Source organism: Syngnathoides biaculeatus, chromosome 5 (assembly GCF_019802595.1).
Source record: "Syngnathoides biaculeatus isolate LvHL_M chromosome 5, ASM1980259v1, whole genome shotgun sequence".
Lineage (NCBI taxonomy): Eukaryota > Metazoa > Chordata > Actinopteri > Syngnathiformes > Syngnathidae > Syngnathoides > Syngnathoides biaculeatus.
In genome coordinates this window covers 21,349,039-21,370,332 of record NC_084644.1, presented here as the reverse complement: position 1 = coordinate 21,370,332, position 21,294 = coordinate 21,349,039, and the positions used below count along the sequence as shown (strand labels likewise).

The window sequence follows — 21,294 nt, the reverse complement described above, 5'->3', positions numbered from 1 at the left end:
ACTTGGGTTTCTCATGGGTCTTTCAAATGGACAATGACCGGAAGCATACCGTCAAAATGGCTAAAAATTGGCTTGAGGATAGTCAAAGTCTTGGCTTGTTCATCACAAAGCCCTGATCTGAATCCCATCAAAAATTTGTTGGTTGATCTCAAAAGGCATGCGCTAGCAAGGCAACAGTCAAGATTGACTCACTTATTCCAGTTCTGTCAGGAGGAATGGTCCAGGACTTCAGTGGAGTATAGTCATAAGCTTGAGGAAGGTTACCCAAAACGTTTTACCAAAAGCATGCCATTCAAAGGAAATGCTACTTGATAGGAAGTGATGAAAAAATAAGTGAGGAAATGTGTCTGTATGTAAACTTTAAAACTTGAAGAAAATAATATAATACCCTCGAAGAAATTTTCACTCTCATTATTGTGTTACTTGACAAAATTAAATGATTTTGGTGGTTTGTATTCCATAAGCATTTCTCCTCTCTCTCTCTCTCTCTCTCTCTCTCTCTCTCTCTCTCTCTCTCTCTCTCTCTATCTCTCTCTCTCTCTCTCTCTCTCTCTCTCGCTCTCTCTCTCTCTGTCTCTCACTCTCTCTCTCTCTCTCTCTCTCCTCTCTCTCTCTCTCTCTCTCTCTCTCTCTCTCTCTCTCTCTATATATTATATATATATATATATATATATATATATATATATACACACACACAATGTAACCAGACTAAATATTGACACCTCTTCCCTTTTTCCACATTTTGCTGTTCGACTGTTTCTAAAGCTTATTTTAATGTGGATTTATTTAAAAAAAAAAGCTTCATAAAATATTATTAATTAAAATTAAATATAAATATTTTCAGACAGTTGTGAATTCTTTTTGAAAATGTAAAGATTTCAACAAGAGGTACATTCATATTCACCCCCTCGGCTTGATATTTTGTTGATGCACCATTGGCAGCAGTCAGAGCCTCAAATCTTTTAGAGTATGTCTCTTTGTGCTCGGCACACTTATTTTGGGGCAATTTCACCCATTCTTCTTTCCAGATCCTCTCAAAGTCAGCCAGGTTGGATAAGCAGCATTGGTGGAGACTTTTAGGTCTTTTGCAGAGATATGCAATTGCATTCAAGTCTGGTTTCTTCCACTCGAGGAGAGTCACAGGCTGCTCCTGAAGCCACTCCTTTATGTCCGTTTTGTGCATTGGTTCATTGTCGGTGAATTGACACCGGAGTGTGAGCAGAAAATAGCCCACAGCATAACGCTGCCACCAACTTGCTTCACAGTAGGTATGATGTTCAGAATTATGTCTCGTAAGTCTACAGACAATTGCTTAGGCTTCAATGCTTGGTTTCTGCTCAGATATGCACTGGCAAATATGAGACCTTATATAGACATTTACCATTCCAGTGATGTTCAATCCACGGATTTTATCGGTAGAGGTGGACTTCATTCAAGTTGTGGAACCAGCTCAAGGATGATCAGTAGACCTCAGATGTACCTGAGTTTGAGTGTCACAGCAAAGTGTGTGATCCATTCATTTTCTCAGCCGCCTATCCTCATAAGGGTCACAAGAGTATGACGATCACACTTTCTTAGCAGCTTCATTCATCGTCTTCACAAGGTCTTTGGCTTTTGTTCTGGGATTGATTCGCACATTTGGACCAAAAAACATTCATCTCTGGGATACGGAGCCCATCTCCTTCCCGAGCAGTGTGATGGCAGGACCTTCCCATTGTGTTTACATTTGTGTATAATTGCACAGATGTGCGTGGCACCATTAAGTTTCTGAAAATTGTGGACCTCCACAATTCTTTCCCTGATTTCCTGGCCGATTTCTTCTGATGTTCCCATGATTTCAAACCATGAAGCAGAATGTTTGAGGTGTGGCCTTAAATACATCCCCAGGTTTGCCAGCAATCAACTTACACGTCTTTTTTAATTGAAACAATTCTGCAAAGAAGAGTGGAACAAAATTTCTCGAGAGCAGGGGTCTCAAACTCAGTTAACTTTGGGGGCACTGGAGGCACAATCTGGCTTAGCCTGATGCAGATGCACACGCGCGCAATTTAAATTACATTTTCTGAGCTGCTTATCCTTGTGAAGGTCGCGGGAGTGCTGGAGCTAATCCCAGCTGTCATCAGGCCGGAGGAAAAGTACACACTGAGCTGGTTGCCAGCCAATCACAGGGTGCACAGAGACCGACAACAGTCGCACTCACAATCACACCGAGGGTCAATTTAGAGTCTCCCATTAATACTTGTTTTTGGGATGTGAGAGGAAACCAGAGTGGGCGGAGAATAAACACGCAGACATGGTGAGAACATGCAAACTCCTCACAGCCTGGGCCAGGATTTGAACTTCGGTCCTCAGAACTGTGAGGCCAATGCTCTACAGCTGCGCAATTTAAATTAGAAATGTTTAAAAAAACCAAACATATTTCCAATCTCACACTTTTTTTTTAAGAGAAAAAATGAAATGTGTTTTTTGCACAATCTACGTAAACATCTGGCTAAAACTGTACATACAAAGTTGCAATGTGATGGACAACTGGTGAGCACATCTGCCTTAGAGTTTTGAGGACCTGGGTTCAAATTCGTTGTTGCCTGTGTGGAGTTTGCATTTTTCTTCCCTGTGCCTTCATGGGTTTCCCCAGGTTCTTTGGTTTCCTCCATCATCCGCAAAAATGGGTGTGGTATTTTAATTGAAGACTCAAAATTGCCCCTAGGTGTGAATGTGAGTGCTAATGGTTGTTTCTCTGTGTACCCTGAAATTAGCTGGAAACCAGTTGAGGTCGTACCCTCCTCTCGCACACTGAGCTGAAATAGGCTCTAATAGTGTAGGAGTAAGGTAAATGGATGGATGAATATAGACTACTAGTAGGCTATGTTTAACCTGCAGATGTTTTTTTTTTTCCAATATGACATATCACATTCTTTCATGTCACCAGTAAAATTCCGATTTTTTTTTTTTTGACAATTTTTACAATTCCGTAGGCAGTATGGACACACACGTCGCATTCACCAGACCTATGCATCATCAAAAGGCGAAAACTGTCACAATTGTTCAAGAACACAGACATATATGTTGGATGAAGGAGCAGGAAACAGTGGCTAAAAGATGCTTTGTAATTGATAAATATATGAGGAACTGTTCAGTTCAAGTATGAAATCCTCTAAATTGCCATAAATGCAAAATGAGACATCCATACCGGATATTTACTTGTCTGTATGGATGGGGCTTTTTATTTGTGTGCGAAACGTTTGGGTTTGTGTGACAACCGGTGACGTTGCCAACTCATTCCGTCCTCATTAAAGTCTCATTTGTTTTTGTAATATGAACAACTACATGAAATATTGGATTTAACAGAAAATCTGAATTGGTCTCATCATGCCCTCCAGTGTGAAATTGGTTGTACTAACATCAGCACAACCACCAGAGCGGAGGAGTGAAGGTCATGGACATGAACAAAAGTACAAATTCTATGCAAGAGGATGCAAACCACTTATTAGCAAGGCCAATAGGAACCCAATAGCAAGGCCAGGCTGTTCTTTACCAAAATAGTACTTGAACCAACCTTATATGATGTACTGGTTATGCTGGAAAGGGGGAGGCACGAAATGTAGTGGCTTCTTGGAACATATTTGCAAATGGTCATCTATTTTGTTTGATGCTAGTCCCACTATAATGTACACAGGTTGTCACTCAGTACTGGGGTCGGGATGGAACAAAATGAGCCATTGGTCCTCTATTCATGGGGTGTTAATCACAGCATTTTCCCACCATCCTTTCCCTATGTTAGTGGTGTAGCGTTAAAGGGTGTTGCAGAGATTAGCTTCATCATTTAGTCAGCTATCTTCAGCCAAGTAATCTGTCCTGCAGGTTCAGGAGTCAGCTGGGGATGGTCTTGAGAAATGACGGAAAATTGGTGACCACAAGGAAGACTTGCTAACCATGCCAGCATGCAAAGCAGAGATTGGAAAGTGAGCTGTTGTAATTATAGGCTATGGAGTAGATGTGGTACCCATTAACCAAAATTGTTGAATCAACAAAAAATGCTCAAGGTTTTTCTTTCTTTTTACCATGACGGTATCCAAATAAAAAAAACATATCCGTTCCATTGCTTTTTATCTTCCATTGCCCATAGCAAAAACCTGACAAAACTCTTGTGTGCAAAGGTAAATACACTTATTAAAAGAAGTTGTCTGTGTTCAGGATTTATTTTTTTTTTTTTTTGTCCTCTTCGGTCCTCTTTCGTCAAGCAGAAATCGGGATCCGTATCCTTTTTATGCCGGAATAGTTTGACTGTAATACCATAAACTCTTTAAGATGGCAGTGTGGTTTGTCTTCTGCTGGATACTTGTTGGGAATTACACCCATTGTCGATCAGAACCAAGTTTTTAAAGGAGAGTGACAAAAATGGAGAATAAAAATTTAACTAATATATGAAAAAAGTCAACAAATGGCAAAGCACTAGCTTTAAACTAGATTAGGAAAAGAAAACATTTTATTCTTAGTACAATGACACATTGGCTTTGAGTGTTGAATTTGTCAGTAGTGCTACACCCTTTGAGGGAAAGATTGTGAAACGAGATGAGATTTTTTTTCTTTTTTGAGTAAAAAAAAAAAGTCTGGTCTGAAGCCAAAGTAGAAAGTACAGGATGAGAAGGTGTATAATGTTAAAATTCCACCTTTGCACAGCCTGATCGAGAATGAAAGCGCAGACAACACTGTGCACAAAAAGGTAATTCTGTATTTTAAATATAGGAGGAAACATGAAATTCACCTTAAAACTGTTTTGGAGCATCATTCATCTTTTCAACATGCATTGCATTGGATAGTGTGGGACATGACGGGGTTGTGGAACTGTCTGGTTTCCTATAAAGTTATATGATTTGCATATAACAAAAATTGTGACTACGTACCAGTTATAATGCTTATGTAACATTTCTTCGATATAATTATTTTCTCTGAAAAGTAAAGTCAACTGCAACACAGCTGCTGATTGTTTTAGCACATCTACCCCTTAGTTCCTTTGCACAACCTGATCGAGAATGAAAGCGCAGACAACACAGTGCACAAAAAGCTAATTCTGTATTTTAAACATAGGAGGCAACATAACATTCACCTTAAATCAGCCTGCTCCTAAACAATCAGTATTCAATCGGAAACAGGAAATGCAAGTTAACCGTACTGAGCATGTTCCGAAGTGATGCCAAAAGCACATGTTCCGAGCTGCTTCACGTACTGCGAGCACATTTACGTCGAAAGTCATCAACATCATGAGCCATGTCAAAGGAATTTCAGTTACACTGAAAACATTTCTGGGATCTAACACAGGTAATATTTCAATATGTAACTATAATAAGTACGAGATTGTGATTTACTATGACTTGATCTAAGTTCTAATATGAGACTGTCCATATATCTGAATGCGAATGGTCATTTTCCCCCGTGGTACCACGTTATCTTGAAGTTGAAAACCTTTCCCATCAACATGCTTCAGCAAGATATAGATCATCTCATGCTAGCTTTCATCAATGGATTGGCAATAGATAGTGCCGTAAATTACGCTAGATCATAAGAATACATCATGATTAAATAAAATTATTTGATTAATTGAATACTTAGTTTTGAATGTTAATATTTATTAATTATTAACATTATGGTATTAGGTCACAACTACATACTTGGGTATAACAAGCTCAGTAAGTTATTTTATGGTCACATGCGAGCGCGCATTGGTAAAGTACAATTTTTCTGTGAGTTTTTCATTCGTGTTTCTTGCTAGTGTCTTCATCTTTATTCACATTGGGCCCCAAGAAACTTTAGTGGGATTAAGTTGTGTGCGTGTATACGTTCGTATGTATTTTCTCGCAGCTGTCAAACGTTTGCCTCCTCCTCCATCCCCCACGATGCCTTTTGCTTATCAATAACACTTCTCTTTGCATAGTCGCCCAACATCAAAGGTAAATGAAAATAATTTTCATGATTGTTTACATTATGTACTTTGAATGCTTAGTTTTTGTAGGGGTTGGGGGGATTGCAACGGATTAGGCTATTTACATGTAAAAAGGGATTCTACGTATAAAAAAATCACTTTATAAAACGACTTTTGGTACGAATTAATTTAAGTTGAGGTACCACTGTAAATTATCCATTCATCCATCCATTTTCTTAGCCGCTTATCCTCACAAGGGTCACGGGAGTGCTGGAGCCTATCCCATCTGTCAATGCTGCAGGAGACAGGGTACACCCTGAACTGGTTGCCACAACTTAGAAATATCTTAAAAAAAAATTCAAAATGTAAACATGCTCCAAGACTCTTAAAAATATATAGAAAAAATATATTTTAAACTTGAAGTTTTATTTTTCTCTTATATCATTTGGTCAGAGCTGGATTCCTGGCATCTTTGATTTTCAGGATGGATTGCAGGTGTTCATCAGTGTGATGACTCCAGTATGTAATATTTTGCTAATATGCGTCACAGAGAATAGTTGCTCACTTAGTTGTGTGCTGTATTGGAAAATGCTCAAGTAACCAAAACACTTGGATCAATGTAGTTGGGTAAATTTGGTAAAGTTAGAGCAACAATTATAAATCACTTCACACACTGTAATTTGGTTTTAAAAAAACAGCCACCAGTATGTGTACAAATAAGTGAATAGGTGGAAAACCTGTAAAAAAACAATGTCCAAAGTTTGGGATCATTTCACACATACATAAGATGAAGTCCAATTAGTCTACTGCAAAGTGCAACTGGTTTACACAGCACCGCATCTGTGATCATTGAGAGAAGGCAATGTAAACAAATTTAATACAGCCCTCCACCGTTAGTTAAAATACTGTAATCCCGCTGAAGTGGTCAGTGACAGACTCAGGAGCGAGTGCACTTTCAATTGCCCTATTGAACAAACAGTAATAATATTAACACAGACATGAACATTCATACATGATGGCCTCAACTAATTTGCAGATTGGTTCACGATTAGCCAGTTAACAGCCAGCCCGTAACCAGTGCTCACAGCAGGCAATTCTACCTTCTTTTGCTGATACCCATCTCACTTACCAGGCTAGGCCTCACCTTTTATAGCCATTCACACTTTTTCACGGCCAAATCACCTTCCCGCCCCAATCCACTTCCGCGGCGGAGATGAGCCACTGCGGCCCAGCGCCGCAACGAGCCACCCCGGCCAACAAGGCAACAACAGCTGCCTCGGGAGTCCCACAGGCCATAAATGCCTGACAGGATTCCCTCTTTAGCTTGACAGCTTCTCTCACTGTTGGTGTCCACCAACGTGTTCGTGAGTTGCCTTCACGACAGACACTTGACCACCTTACGGCCACAGCTACGATCGGCCGCCTCAGCAATGGAGGTGCGGAACATCGTCCACTCGGGCTCAACGTCTCCCGCCTCCTCTGGGACATGAGCAAAGTTCTTTCGGAGGTGTGAGTTGAAATTCCTTCTGACAGGGGAATCTGCCAGCCGCTCCCAGCAGACCCTCACAATACGTTTGGGCCTGGCACGTCGGACGGTCATCTTTCCCCACCATCGAAGCCAACTCACCACATGCTGGTGATCAGTTGACAGCTCCACACTTCTTTTCACCCGAGTGTCCAAATGTATGTCCTGTTTGTACCCAATTCTGCTTTCCCTGACGTCCTTCAATGGGCCCACAGCTCCAACCTCACCATTCATCTCGGCATCATCCACACCATCCATTATTCAAAGATAGACATGAGGGAGGGGGTCAGGCCTCCCCTTCCTCGATATACTGGCACAGAAACTCCGTACATCAGTTGACTAACATCTTGTGATATGCTGTTTAATTAATAATGAGAATTTATAGACCCATTATAGGGTTTAAATGCTTGTGCTGGGACCACTCATAACACTGGTTGTATTAAGATAACTCACAGTTTCTTAGAGGTGTTTAAATACTATAAAAGCATCCCAACGCAACAAGTGTTGCTGCCTTGCTCATTTCCCACACCGTGTCCTCCCCTGCCCTTTTCTGTCATCTCTCATTTTGGAATTAGTGTGCTTCGGATTTACAAATCTTTTAATTAGATGTACAGATGAATGGCTTGACAAATACTGTATCTTCCGCAGTGTAAGACGCACCTAAAAGCCTATTATTTTCTCAAAAGCCGATGGTACGCCTTGTAATCCAGTGCGCCTTATATATATATGGATCAATATTGAGCCTTTTGTGTAGCTCCATCTAAATGATGCATAACGTAATCCCAGCATCTACTGTAGCGTCTATTCTATGCACTTTATAATGTGTTGTGCCTTATAATCTGGTGCGCCTTGTATATTAATTTTTTTTTAAAATAGGCCATTCATTGAGGGTGTGCCTTATAATGTGGTGCTCCTTCTAGTGCGGGAAATACTGGAATATTATATAGTTTATTTTAATGTTGGATCAGAAATAGCATGTTCCTGATCCCAGAGACGTGTCGTATTCCTCTTTAAGTTAACACGACAGATGTGTGCTCTCTCTGTGCAGAGCACTATGCCACAATGGAACTCATCATGCCTGCCAAGTCAATGTATGGCCTGGAAATGTTGCCACATTTAACATGGCCCCCCGCAGAGATTTTACATGACCATGAGATAGGCACAAGAGACAAGTTTGTTGGTATGATGTAGTTATATTGTATAGGCCTCTTTGTACTCATGTGCCCGCAGTCCATCACGTGAGTGATGCATTGGGCGGTGCAGGCCCATTCCGGCACTTTGGCGGACACGGCACAAATTGTCGAAGGCCAGAATCATCTCTTGTGATTTGTTCATTTTAGTCACATGCTGTGATGACGTACTTCGCCCCTCCCTTCACCCAAGTATCCAAGACATGCGGTCGCAAGTTCGATGACATGACCACAATCTTCTAGCCACTGTTGTGTATAGTTACCCATAACATCACATGTGTTTATGTAGCGAAACCTTTAGCCAGACTCGGCCAGTCTTTATCATTGAAAACTAACCTGATGAAATGAGGGCTTAGTTGAAACTTGTATTTTTTCTCTCCTTTTCAGCTTTTTTTTCTTCAAACAGACTAGAGGCTCTGTATCTCTTTTATAGTTTTACTGTATCACGGTTGAGTTTTGGAAACATTAGATATGAGTTGATTGGATGGGGCTGTAGTGCAAAACCCATGATGGAAGGACAGATTAAGATAGAACAGGACAAGGACAAGTGAACAATCATGAAAGACAGGGACAAGTGAACCCGGCTGTACAATTAAAGTGTGGTGGGATTGACTATATAAAGTATAAAGTCTATATGACAAGATTATAAGTGAGGGCACCTCGCATAATCATAAGTGATTTGTCGTAATAAGGGAGTGGTTGATGGTCATCTGGTTGGTGTAAAGTTTACTAATATAAACCATTACAAATGTCAGAAATCTCAAGATTTTAAAATCCATTGCGTAATTCTTCTTTTTTCTTTCAGCTTGTCCCTTTAGGGGTCGCCACAGCGTGTCATCTTTTTCCATCTAAGCCTATCTCATGCATCCTCCTCTCTAACATCCACTGCCCTCATTTACTCCTTCACAACATCCATCAACCTTTTCTTTGATCTTCCTCTCGCTTTTTTGCCTAGCAGCTCCATCCTCAGCACCCTTCGACCAACATACTCACTCTCTCACCTCTGAACATGTCCAAACCATCAAAGTCTGCTCTCTCTCACCTTGTCTCCAAAACTGTCTCCAAAACATCCAATTTAGGCTATGTCCCTCTTATAAGGTCATTTCTAATCCTATCCAACCTGTTCACACCAAGCGAAAATCTCAGCATCTTCATTTCTGCTACCTCAAGTTCAGCTTCCTGTTGTGTCTTCAGGGCCACTGTCTCTAATCTGTACATCATGGCTGTCCTCACCACTGTTTTATAAACTTTGCTCTTCATCCTGGTGGATACTCTTCTGTCACATACAACACCAGACACCTTCCGCCAACTGTTCCACCCCTCTTTGACCCGTTTCTTCACTTCCTTACCACACTCTCCATTGCTCTGTATTGTTGACCCCAAGTATTATAAGTTGTCCACCTTCGCTATCTCTTCTCCCTGGAGCTTCACTCTTCCTTCTCCGCCCCACTCATTCACGCACATATATTCTGTTTTACTTTGGCTAATCTTCATTCTTCTCCTTTCCAGTGTGTACCTCCATCTTTCTAACTGTTCAGCCAGAATTTGTGTGATAATTTCACACTGGTAATAGAACAAAGTGTATACTTAGACCATTGCTATTGTGTCCAGTGGAGTTGGATTCATTACAAACGTCTCCATTCCATTACCAAGTGAGGTGACTTAAAAAAACGATTTGACACGACTCGTACATCTCACAATGACTTTGCTAATGAGTGAACAAGAGGAAGCCCCACTCAATCAAATGCCAATCCGAATAGAACAGCAACTTATTCTTGGGCTTTTCACTCATTACCATGAGCAGTAGGGTAAACCACATAAACATTGGACAAGTCGGAGCAGTGGAAAGAATCATTTATGAGTCAGATTGATGAGAATGTAATCCACTGTTAGGTCAATCCAGCATCAAAATGTAGCGGAAAGCATTTTTGGGATGATGTCAAATGAACAGGTAGAGTCCTAGATGGATGCTGTGCCAGCATTTGGGTTTGGGGCAGTATGCCATTTTCCTCAAATGGTTCTATAATGACTACTTTTATCCTACCCTGTTAGCTTATTTAATGGACATTGCCACTATTGATTGCTTTCTTCATTTAAAGCCTTCTCTTATTGGAATAAATAGACTTTACAATGCTTATCTGTTGTTTATGGATTCTCCCATTTATCTTCATGGCTTTGTTGTTGTAAAGCAGCAAATTGCTGAATAAGTTCTTAAAGTCATAGAATCAGTCACATTCCCTCAGACAAACACTCTGAGTCCATTTTTCAAATCATGTTTACTTTCTACTCTTTAGGCTGCAAGAAAACGGAAGATCTCGATATTGAAGGCCCAGGGAAAGAGCCCTGAAGCTATCCGGGAGCTCAATGAATATTTAGAACAGTAAGTCCCCTTCACCATATTTCACAATTAAAAGACTGCCATTTATAATCTTTAGCATCTTTAGTCCATAGGATTTATATTGCTCGTCTTTTAAAAAATATAAATTTTACAAATACAGACTCCATCCATCTATTTTCTTAACCGCTTATCTTTACAAGAGTCACGGGGAGTGCTGGAGCCTATCCCAGCAGTCAATGGGCAGGAGGCAGGGTACACCCTGAACTGGTTACCAGCCAAATGCATGGCGCATCGAGACAAACAGCCGCACTCACAATCACACGGAGGAGCAATTTAGAGTGTCTTGTTAATGTTGCATGTTTTTGAGATGTGGGAGGAAACCGGAGTGCTCAGAGAAAACCCACACAGGCAGGTGCGGTATTGAACTTGGGACCTCAAAACTGTGAGGCCAACGCTTTCCAGCTGCACCACTGTGCTGCCTAATACAGACACTAATACAAGACAAAAAAAACATTGATAGGAGAGTGGATATTATGGGGAAATTATTATTGTTTCACATGTAGTGGGGAATATTTATAGATTTTAATGCCTATGTACATTTCAATAAAATGGTGCTATTCTGATTAGAAGGAGTGCTCAATGTTTGTGTATATCCGTCTATATAAACGCAGCTAGTTTTGGCTAGATTAATTTACATTCTTATTCATTTTTCTTTCTGTGGTTCAGTGGTCACTTTGTGTTCACAGGTTTGTTGGGGACCAAGAAGCATGGCATGAGTTGTCAGAACTCTACATAAATGAACATGAGTAAGTACATTGGCCTTATACTGAAGTAGGGTCACTCTTTCTTCAGTGAATGCGAGTAAAGATTTCTTGTGATTGCACTTTTTTGAGTGCATGTTTTAATGCTCTCTTGACACAGTCTCGCAATATAAAGACGTAGTGGATTAAAGTCGCAATCATGTTGACTGCTTAAGTCAATGGACCTGCACACTCTCCTTTCTGAAGATGGAGCAGCCGCTCCTTCATTATGAAAAGGGTATGCGTCCACCCGTTCCCGTCACTATGACGAGAGTAGCTTTGCGTGGCAGAGCAGACGTGAGCAGGAGAAAAATCTGCGCTTGCAGAGGGTCCTCTCCATCCTTGGGTGAGGATATGCCACTAACAAGGGTGCAGATATCATTGGTACTCACTCACTTGTAAAGTCGAAATGTCGTAGGTCGAGTACGTTGTAACTTGAGGACTTCGTATATTACAAAATCGATCTAGAGAGTGTCGCCTCAGGTCGTATGTGCAGCTGAGTAGCCAAGTACGTCATCACAGCATGTGACTAAAATGAACAAATCACAATAGATAACTCTGGCCTTCGAAAATTTGTGCTCTGTCTGCCAAAAGTGTCGGATTGGGCCTGCACTGCCTAATGCATCAGTCACGTGTTGGAATGTGTGTGAGAGAGAACAAAGAGGCCTATACAATATGACTAGATCATACTGACGAACTTGTCTCTTGTGCCTATGTAGTGGCCATGTAAAATCTGGTGACATTCCATCAAATTCCATCATTGCCTGCTGGAGGCCATACATTGACTTGGCAGCCATGATGAGTTCTACTGTTGCAAAGTGCTCTGCACAGAGAGAGCACACGTCTGTAGTATTAACTTAAAGAGGAATACGACATACGTCTCCAGAGTCTGGAACATGCTATTTTTGATCAAATATATATTATATAATGTTATTTGTCAAGCGGTTCAACTGTGCATCTAATTCAGTGATTCCCAAACAGTGTGCCGGGGTTCATTAGTGTGCTGTGAGCGCTTTTCACGTGTGCCGTGGGAAGTTATCCAATTTTATGGAATTGCTAAATAAAAACATTTATTCCAAGGAATAATGTATCTTCATTCATCTATTTATGCCAGTGAGGCACAATGACAGACAGAACGAAAAAATCCTCTTCTATTAGATAGCAGGAAGTACATACAGTAATTAATTGATCCATTTTTGATGACATTTACTTGTGTTGGTGTGCCGTGGAATTTCTCAATTGTAAAATATGTGCCTTGGCTCTATGAAGGTTGGAAATCATCGATGTAATTAACAGATTTGTAAAGCACAATAATTCCAAGATGAGCGATGACAGAAAACGGCAGGGGAGGACACGATGTGGGAAATGAGCAAGGCAGCATTACTGATGAGTAGTGCGTTGGGATGCTTTTATAGTATATAACCACCTGTAAGAACCTGTGAGTTGATATCTTAAAACAACCAGTGTTATTAGTGGTCCCAGCACAAGCAATTTAACCATATAGTGTGTCTATAAGTCCTTACCATTGATTAAACAGCATATCACATGGATGTTAGTCAAATGATGTATGGAGTTTCTGTGCCAGTATATCGAGGATGGGTAGGCCTAACCCCCTCCCTCTTATCTCTCTTAATAATGAGTTTGTGCACGACAGAGTAGTGATATGTCACAAAATAAATCTGAAACCTTTACTCATCGTTAGCTGTTATATACTCTATCGCATTCACCTAACATTACAAATCACCTAAAAATATTTATAGAAATGTGTTTTATTTGTAGTATTTTGATTTTTGTCTTTAATGAAAGTAATGTGGTTGACCACTCTGTGAGGTGGAGTTGTACCCTCCCACTTCCTGTTGATTAGCTACCACTGGGTAATGGTGATAATGTTTGTGCTAATGCTCTAAAATGAATATCCAGTCTATATATAACAACAGATTATTTTTGTCCATATTAATAATATTACAATAATATTTGACTCAAAACTAGCGTAAATGTACTACTACAATAGTTTGTTACTTTTTAGTAAAGAAAAAGTCAAAGTAAACTTAAAGCTTGTGGTGGCACAACTTGCACAATGTATGGCACCTAAGGGATAATAGAAGGAATACCAGCTACAGTCACTTACATTTGACGGGCGCAATCACGCTCGCACACCATCACAATTGCAAATCTGCACAGTGAAGCATGAAAAATCACCCACATAAAATTTATGAGTAGAAAAATTAGATATTGAAAGACGTTGCTTATTTTGTGTAGTCTTTATTTATGTCTTTATTTTCATAAAAAAGCTTGCTCCTAAACAATCAGTATTCACCCGGAAACAGGAAATGCAAGTTAACCGTACTGAGCATGTGCGGAAGTGCTGCCAAAAGCACATATTCCGAGGTGCTTCACGTACTGTGAGCGCATTTACGTTGTAAGTCATCAACATAATGATCCATGTCAAAGGAAATTCAATTACACCAGGGGTGCGCAATGCGTCAATCGCGAGGCAGTTTTCGTTGAGCGTGTGAGGGCGTGCCAAAAAAAAAAAAAAAAAAAAAGAAGAGAGCCACCTCGTTGCTTGATTCAGGTATGGCCAATACGTCGAGCGCACACACATAATGGCGCTCTCTAGCAACCGGCCTCCTATTTACAGCAGTCGCGGCGATGTGCCCCCACCCTCTGCCTCGCAGGTCAATCGCGAGAGGCTGGCTGCTTTAAAAGTAGATCTTGGGGGGAAAAATCTTGGCACCCCTGAGTCACATTGAAAACATTTCTGGGGTATAACACAGGTAATGTTTCAGTATCTAACTATAACAAGTATAAGATTGTGATTGACTTGATCTAAGTTCTAAGGTTAGACTAGTCTGTCCATATATCTAAATGCGAATAGTCATTTTTATCTTGAAGTTATCTACCTCTACATTCTTTAGGAAGATATATATCATTTACTGCTAGCTTTCATTAATGGATTGACAATAGATACCGCCATAAATTACGCGAGATTATAACAATACATAACGATCGCCGACAGGAATGTTTGTTACAATGTATTGCTAGCCGATTTTGTTGAACTAAACTTTCAGCATTTTCAAAAGATTGCAGGTATAGATCGTTTGTGTTTATTCTTTGACAGGCCAGGGTATTTAACTTTTCTTCAGATAAAGTTTGTCACATCAAGAATTTTTATTGATGACAAATTTTAAATACCGTTTTATATCATGTTCTACTAATATCAACACACGACAGGACTTGGTCAATGACCTGAAAAGAGCTGGGCCCACTGTTTCCAAGGTGTCTGTTGGTAATACACTAAGATGTCAGAGTTTGAAATCATGCATGGCACGGGAGTTTCCTCTGCTTAAACCAGCACATGTCAAGGCCCATCTTAAGTTTGCCAGTGACCATTTGGACAATACCGAAGAGTCATGGGAGAAAGTTTTGTTGTCAGATGAGACCAAAATCAAACTTTTTGGCCATAATTCCACAAGCCTTGTTTGGAGGAAGACGAATGATGAGTTCCATCCCAAGAACACGATCCCTACTGTGAAGCATGGGGTGGTAGCATCATGCTTTCGGGGTGTTTTTCTGCACATGGTATAGGACGACTGGACTATATTATAGAGAGGATGACCGCGGACATGTATTGTGAGATTTTGGGGAACAACCTCTTTCCCTCAGTCAGAGGATTGAAGATGGGTCGTGGCTAGGTCTTTCAACATGACAATGACCCGAAGCACGCAGCCAGGAAAACCAAGTAGTGGCTCCGTAAGAAGCATATCAAGGTTCTGCCGTGGCCTAGCCAGTCTCCAGACCTAAACCCAATAGAAAATCTTTGGAGGGTGCTGAAACTCCGTGTTTTTCAGCGACAGCCCAGAAACCTGTCTGATCTGGAGAAGATCTGTTGGAGGAGTGGGCCAAATCCTTTCTGCAGTGTGTGCAAACCTGGTGTAACTACAGGAAACTTTTGACCTCTGTAATTGCAAACAAAGGCTATTGTACCAAATGTTAACATTGGTTTTCTCAGGTCTTCAAATACTTATTTGCAGCTGTATCACACAAATACATCGTTAAAAAAAATTCTTTTTAGATTATCTCTCTCACAGTGGACATTCACATGCGGTGAAAATTTCAGACTCCTCCATGATTTCTAAGTGGGAGAACTTGCAATGTAACAGGGTGTTCAAATACTCATTTTCTTCACTGTATTTCATTTCAGCTTCAATTGTCAGGCACTTAGATGAGCACATTGGAAGGTTATGAGACTTTCTCAGACAGAGGTTTGAATGAAGCTCTGTCCGTGTTATTACATGTTTAGGAGCACCTCACATTTAAGTAACCACCTCCACATGAAGAAAAAATACTTTTTTCTTCCTGACTGACATCTTTGTGACCAAGGTGAGTGGTGAGACTGACAACAGCAGTTTAACATTACGTTTTATAGATAGTTTAACCGGGTTTGTGTGTTGACTTAATTTTATCTCAGTTGCTCTGGTACGAAGGCAGTGGCAGAAGGAATGAATACACACCATGGTAGGATGCCTACTTATTGGATATTTCATGCTTTTGTAAGTGAGGCTTTATTGGTGTAGTAGCCAGAGGAAATCCAGGGGTGAGCTGATAGTTTATCCAAACACTTTTAATTTCACTCCCACCTCTAATTTGAAAACTCCCCATTTCACTTCCTCTTCCAGACAGCATGGCACTATTATCGTTTTTTTTTTTTTTTTTTTCAGAGGAGCGGGGTTGGGGGAAGAGAACATTTGCTATGAAATGCCCAGGAGAGTATGGTGGCACTTTCATTTTCCTGAGCCAGAAGAAAAATTCTAAGTCTAATGCTGATGCAAATGAGGAGGGAAAAGTAATGTTCCATTGAAAATATATGGTCTCAATGGAACTTTAAGGTTTTCTAACAAATATACGGTGTTTACTCAGATGGGAATAGCAAACCAGGGGAATCTTAACTTGTGAAACGTCAACACTGCCCTTTAAATATATTCAATTGGCTCACCAATGTTTAGTTTTATAGTTTGAGTATTCCAAAGTTCATTACGAAACTGTTGGTGTGTGTGTGTGTATTTTTTTTAATTTTATTTTTACCCCAAACACATACTGCACAATCTAAAAATGAAAATGGTTGAACTTGTAGTCAACTGTTTTAAAAATGTCCAGAACAATAATTTTACTGTATCGCTCATATTGTAGCCGCAAATGTTCTCAAAAATTGTGGTATTGCATGAACTTCAGAGCAGGCATGGAGAATATTGTGGTGATGTTGGGGTGAGATGGTTTAGAGAGAAACAAAGAGGTAAGAGTCTGGCCCAGCTACAAAACTCTTCTTGGGTCTATTGGACCAGACTCTGTTGCAATCCAGGGCCACTGAACGAGCACATCTGAAAGTCTTTATGGAGAGGAAGTGGTAATTGTAAGCAGCCCCCAACTTTCTGAGCCCTCTGATCTCCGTTTTTGTGCAACCCCCTCCCACTGTTTATTTCTAAAATTCTCTGTCGCCACCTTCCTTTCCCTCCTTTGCTGTTTATCTTGCAGCCGGTTACAATGGCAAGCTTTAAATACCTGTTGTGCCAGTTGAAGGTGGTTAATATAATTATCATTTATGTATACACATTATACACTATATTGTAAAGCATTAGCACAATGGGATATATCAGTCGTGTTAATTTATTACTAGGAATGTCTTGATCACATTATTTTTGCACCCGAGTCTGAGTCTTTCAATTTGAGTGTAGGTTGTCATACTACAGTGGTTGTATTGACTGGAAGCGTAATTTCTTGTATATAATGCAAAATTTTTTTCCCAATATGGTCAAAAGTCTATTGTGCGTATTATACATAGGTACATGGAAAACGAAACCAAATTTTTAGAAATGTAGGCCACGATCTAGAGGTTATGAAAAACTTATACATTTTCGTTTCAATATGCCACCTAGAGGATATGAAACAGGTGTAGACTTACACATTTATTGTAATATCCCACCAGCACCTAGATGCTATGAAAAAAGTGGAGCCTACACTTTCATTCCCATATGACAGGGGTACATATGAATGCTTATATGTACAGTTGTGATCTTAAAGCCCAAGTGTCATCCCTATAAACATTCTAAAATAGATATTGTAATGAAAAATAAATATAACATTATTCACTTCAATGTCCATACAAAAAAATAAATGTGAGCGGTGAGCGTGTCGTCCATTCGCAAAGTTGCAGAAGTGTCATTCTACAATATCCAAGTGGTCGCCATATTGGCTGCATCCTCTGTAAGTGACGTCACCCGGATATTTGCCAATGAAAACACCCGGTGCACCCCAACTATGGAAGACAAACACGTCCCTTCTGAGAAGGAAGCTGTTTTCGAAAAGGACACCACACCACACAACCAAGTGAAGTTACCGGGGCGATATTACACTATTGTTTCGAGCCCTCAGAGCAATATTACACTATTGTTTCGAGGCATATTCAGATGATATGCGATAACGGCCAAACCACATCCCCGTCCGATCCACTTCCGCGGCGGAGATGAGCCATCGCGGCTAAATGCAGCCGGCCGGTGTGGCTTATGACGGAGCCGAGCCGTACTGCTTTTGGGAGATGTTCATAGACGGCGCAGTACGATGAACAACACAGTCAGCCTGGTTCCTTCGCTGCGTGCACGCGGCTGAGTGACGCATTCTCGGCTGGGTTCTTCAGAGCCACCCCCGTCGGCAAAGCCCAATGCGCGGCCTTCGCAGAAGCTGTGTCCGCCGTCCGTGCAGCAGCCCGACGCCGTCCAACACACACATCGACATATTTCATACGCGGATCTTTTTTACGTTATGAGAGACTGATTATGTGGTCCGCCCCAAACTATTATTTTTTTAGTAGCTGAATACACACCTACCTGTAATTTGGAACCCACGAAGCTCTCTTCCTCTCCACCCATGCAATCCATTTTTCACAACAAATCTGGTCTCTTTCAAACTTATGAGGGGTAATTCCATTCTCCCGAGTGTTCAAGCACTGTCCAGCAATGCAATGACCTGGCATTTTGGCTAACACGAAGGAACAACGGGCTACCTTCCCGGAGCTAAAACTAATGGAAACCAATGAGTCCACTTAGCGGTGGATCATGGATGTTGTTCCATTTACCGCAGATAGCTTCAATATCGGCACTTGAGACATCGTTCCTGTCATCAGCCTCATCAGACAATATCTCCTCCTGCTTGGTCTTCTTCTGCTCCTCTTGAAGGTGCAGGAGTTCCTCAGTTGTGAGCTCGGCACGATCCTCCTCCGGCAGGGCCTCAACATCATCCGTGTCCATTTCCAAACCGAGATTTTGGCTCACTGTCAAGATTTCATGAATAATTTGACAATCCTGTGGAGACCCCATGTCGCCACCAGCAGCTGTTGAAGGCCCTGCAACAGCTGCAAGACCTTAGCAACACATTCGGGCCACAATTTCTTCCATGCAGAGTTCATGGTCCTTTGTTTCAACTGGCTCCAAGCTTTGGTGACGATGGTGATGCAGTAGTAAATGTTGAAATGATTTTTCCAAAAATCACGAAGGGTTAGCTGAGTGTCACTCGTCACCTCGAAGAATCTTTGGTACAAATATTTTGTATAGCGCTTCTTGAAATTGGACAGGATTGAGCCTCTTTATTCTTCCAGGACTGCTATCACATTTGTAGTGAATTTATGTACTGTAATCTTGCCTGGGTCATAGTTTTTACTTCAGTTTTACCTGTTATATTGTTGCTTCATAAGTCAGAAACCTTAGAAATTACTCACTCACTGCTGTTTCGATTGTTTCTCTTCCTTGTCTTTCACAGCTATGGAAAAGCTGCATTTTGTCTTGAGGAGCTGATGATGACCAATCCTCACAATCACTTGTATTGTGAACAGTACGCTGAGGTAGGTTACTGGCTACTTATCTCTCAACAAACATAGATGTGATCTGTGGAACTAAATATGAACCCTTTGTGGATATAAACTCCATGGCAATACCAAAGAAACAAACACTTTTAACTTATACCCATGATTCCTCACAGGTGAAGTACACCCAGGGAGGCTTGGAAAACCTGGAGCTGTCCAGAAAGTATTTTGCCCAAGCTTTGAGGCTGAACAACAGGAACATGAGAGCATTGTTTGGTCTGTATATGGTGAGTATGGCCTTGCATGTGGAGAAATTGGGATTGAAAACAAGAAAGAGGAAACAAAAATAGACACTTTTGGAGCCTTGTGGTTTGTCACTGTTGAGGCTAGCCACTAGTTGTGCTAAGTACCACTAAGTCAATGTGTCCAGTGAATGTGGTTGGCTTTTTAGGGGGGAATAGGAAATCTCAGACAGGTCAGCTCATTGCTGACTCAGATGGTGAACGACAGCAATTGGAAAGTCTTCCCCACTGCTGAGCTTAAGTAATAATATCCCGTTGTCTGGAATTTTTTATGGTGATGACTTAAATAAATAAAATAGTCATGGATTTAAAGAGAGAGCAGAAATCCCTAAATAACTGATCCAACCAGGTGCCACTTCGTAATTTCATTAGTTTGAACCGGATGTTGTTTGCGCTAGCCAATATATCATCTGAAACTGAGACCTGACATAAGAACACAAACTAAGGGGTGTTTGGAATTAAAGGTGCATAGGGGAAGCAGGTCCAACAGAAAGCCCTTCTGTTTTCCTTGTGCAGCACTGGCATTCTTCACATAATCCAAACAATTTAAAACAGCATACTTCTGAAACTCCTCGGAAGGCTCAGTAACAAGTAAGAGGAGCAGTGTTGGGCTGAACAGAGACATCTTCCTTTTTAATATTTATATTTGCTTGGAGACAGAGCAGACCTTCTATGATTTCCTGACAAGTCATCCGGCAATACTTAGTCTTAACTGGGGAGTTTAGGTGAGATTTTTAAACTTTATTATTTGCAGATTGATTTGAGAGTGTTTTGTCATCTAGATTTGCCGGTCAAAATCTTGAAAGCTGCAAAAAGGTCAGTGAATGTGCAGGGAAATTTCACAAACTTGAACCAACTTTCACAATCCCACAGACAAACTGGTAGACCTGACCACAGTTAGCCTGGAACTCCGTTATTTACAACGTCTGTGGGGAATCCCCACCATAATAGTGCACTTGGTCATACAGGGATAGCCTGTCTGTGTTGACATCATCTAAATTGAGGTTTTTGAGTTAAAAAAAAGAGGACTAAAGAAGTACATTTGCCTTTCCTTTGGCCACATTTTCATACCACACCCCTTGTTCTCGCCTGTCTTTTTCATCTATCTAGTCTGCAAGTCACATAGCTGCCAGCCCGAAGATTAGTGCCAAGATGAAAAAGGACAACATAAAGTATGCTGCCTGGGCTGCCAATCAAATAAATAGAGCTTATAAGGTCAGTGACGTCAAGATTATTTGCAGTACTTACATTATTATTCACAACGCTTGTCCTTTTGAGATATTTTTTGTTTTTCTTCCTGGTCATGGAAGCCTTGTTGTACTTGGTACAGGATCACCACTCATGAGATTTGAGTTATTTGATTTTAT

The 21,294-nt window shown here is 40.7% G+C and overlaps 1 protein-coding gene across 1 annotated transcript in view; it reads left to right on the top strand.

Annotated features, from left to right (window-relative positions):
- Positions 1–21,294, top strand: part of emc2 (ER membrane protein complex subunit 2) — a 50,598-nt gene that overhangs the window by 21,977 nt on the left and 7,327 nt on the right. Inside the window, exons 6-10 of the mRNA XM_061821140.1 lie at positions 10,930–11,015; positions 11,720–11,779; positions 19,583–19,664; positions 19,802–19,912; positions 21,038–21,142. Coding sequence (XP_061677124.1) covers positions 10,930–11,015; positions 11,720–11,779; positions 19,583–19,664; positions 19,802–19,912; positions 21,038–21,142 — 444 coding nt within the window. The remainder of the gene's footprint in view (positions 1–10,929; positions 11,016–11,719; positions 11,780–19,582; positions 19,665–19,801; positions 19,913–21,037; positions 21,143–21,294) is intronic.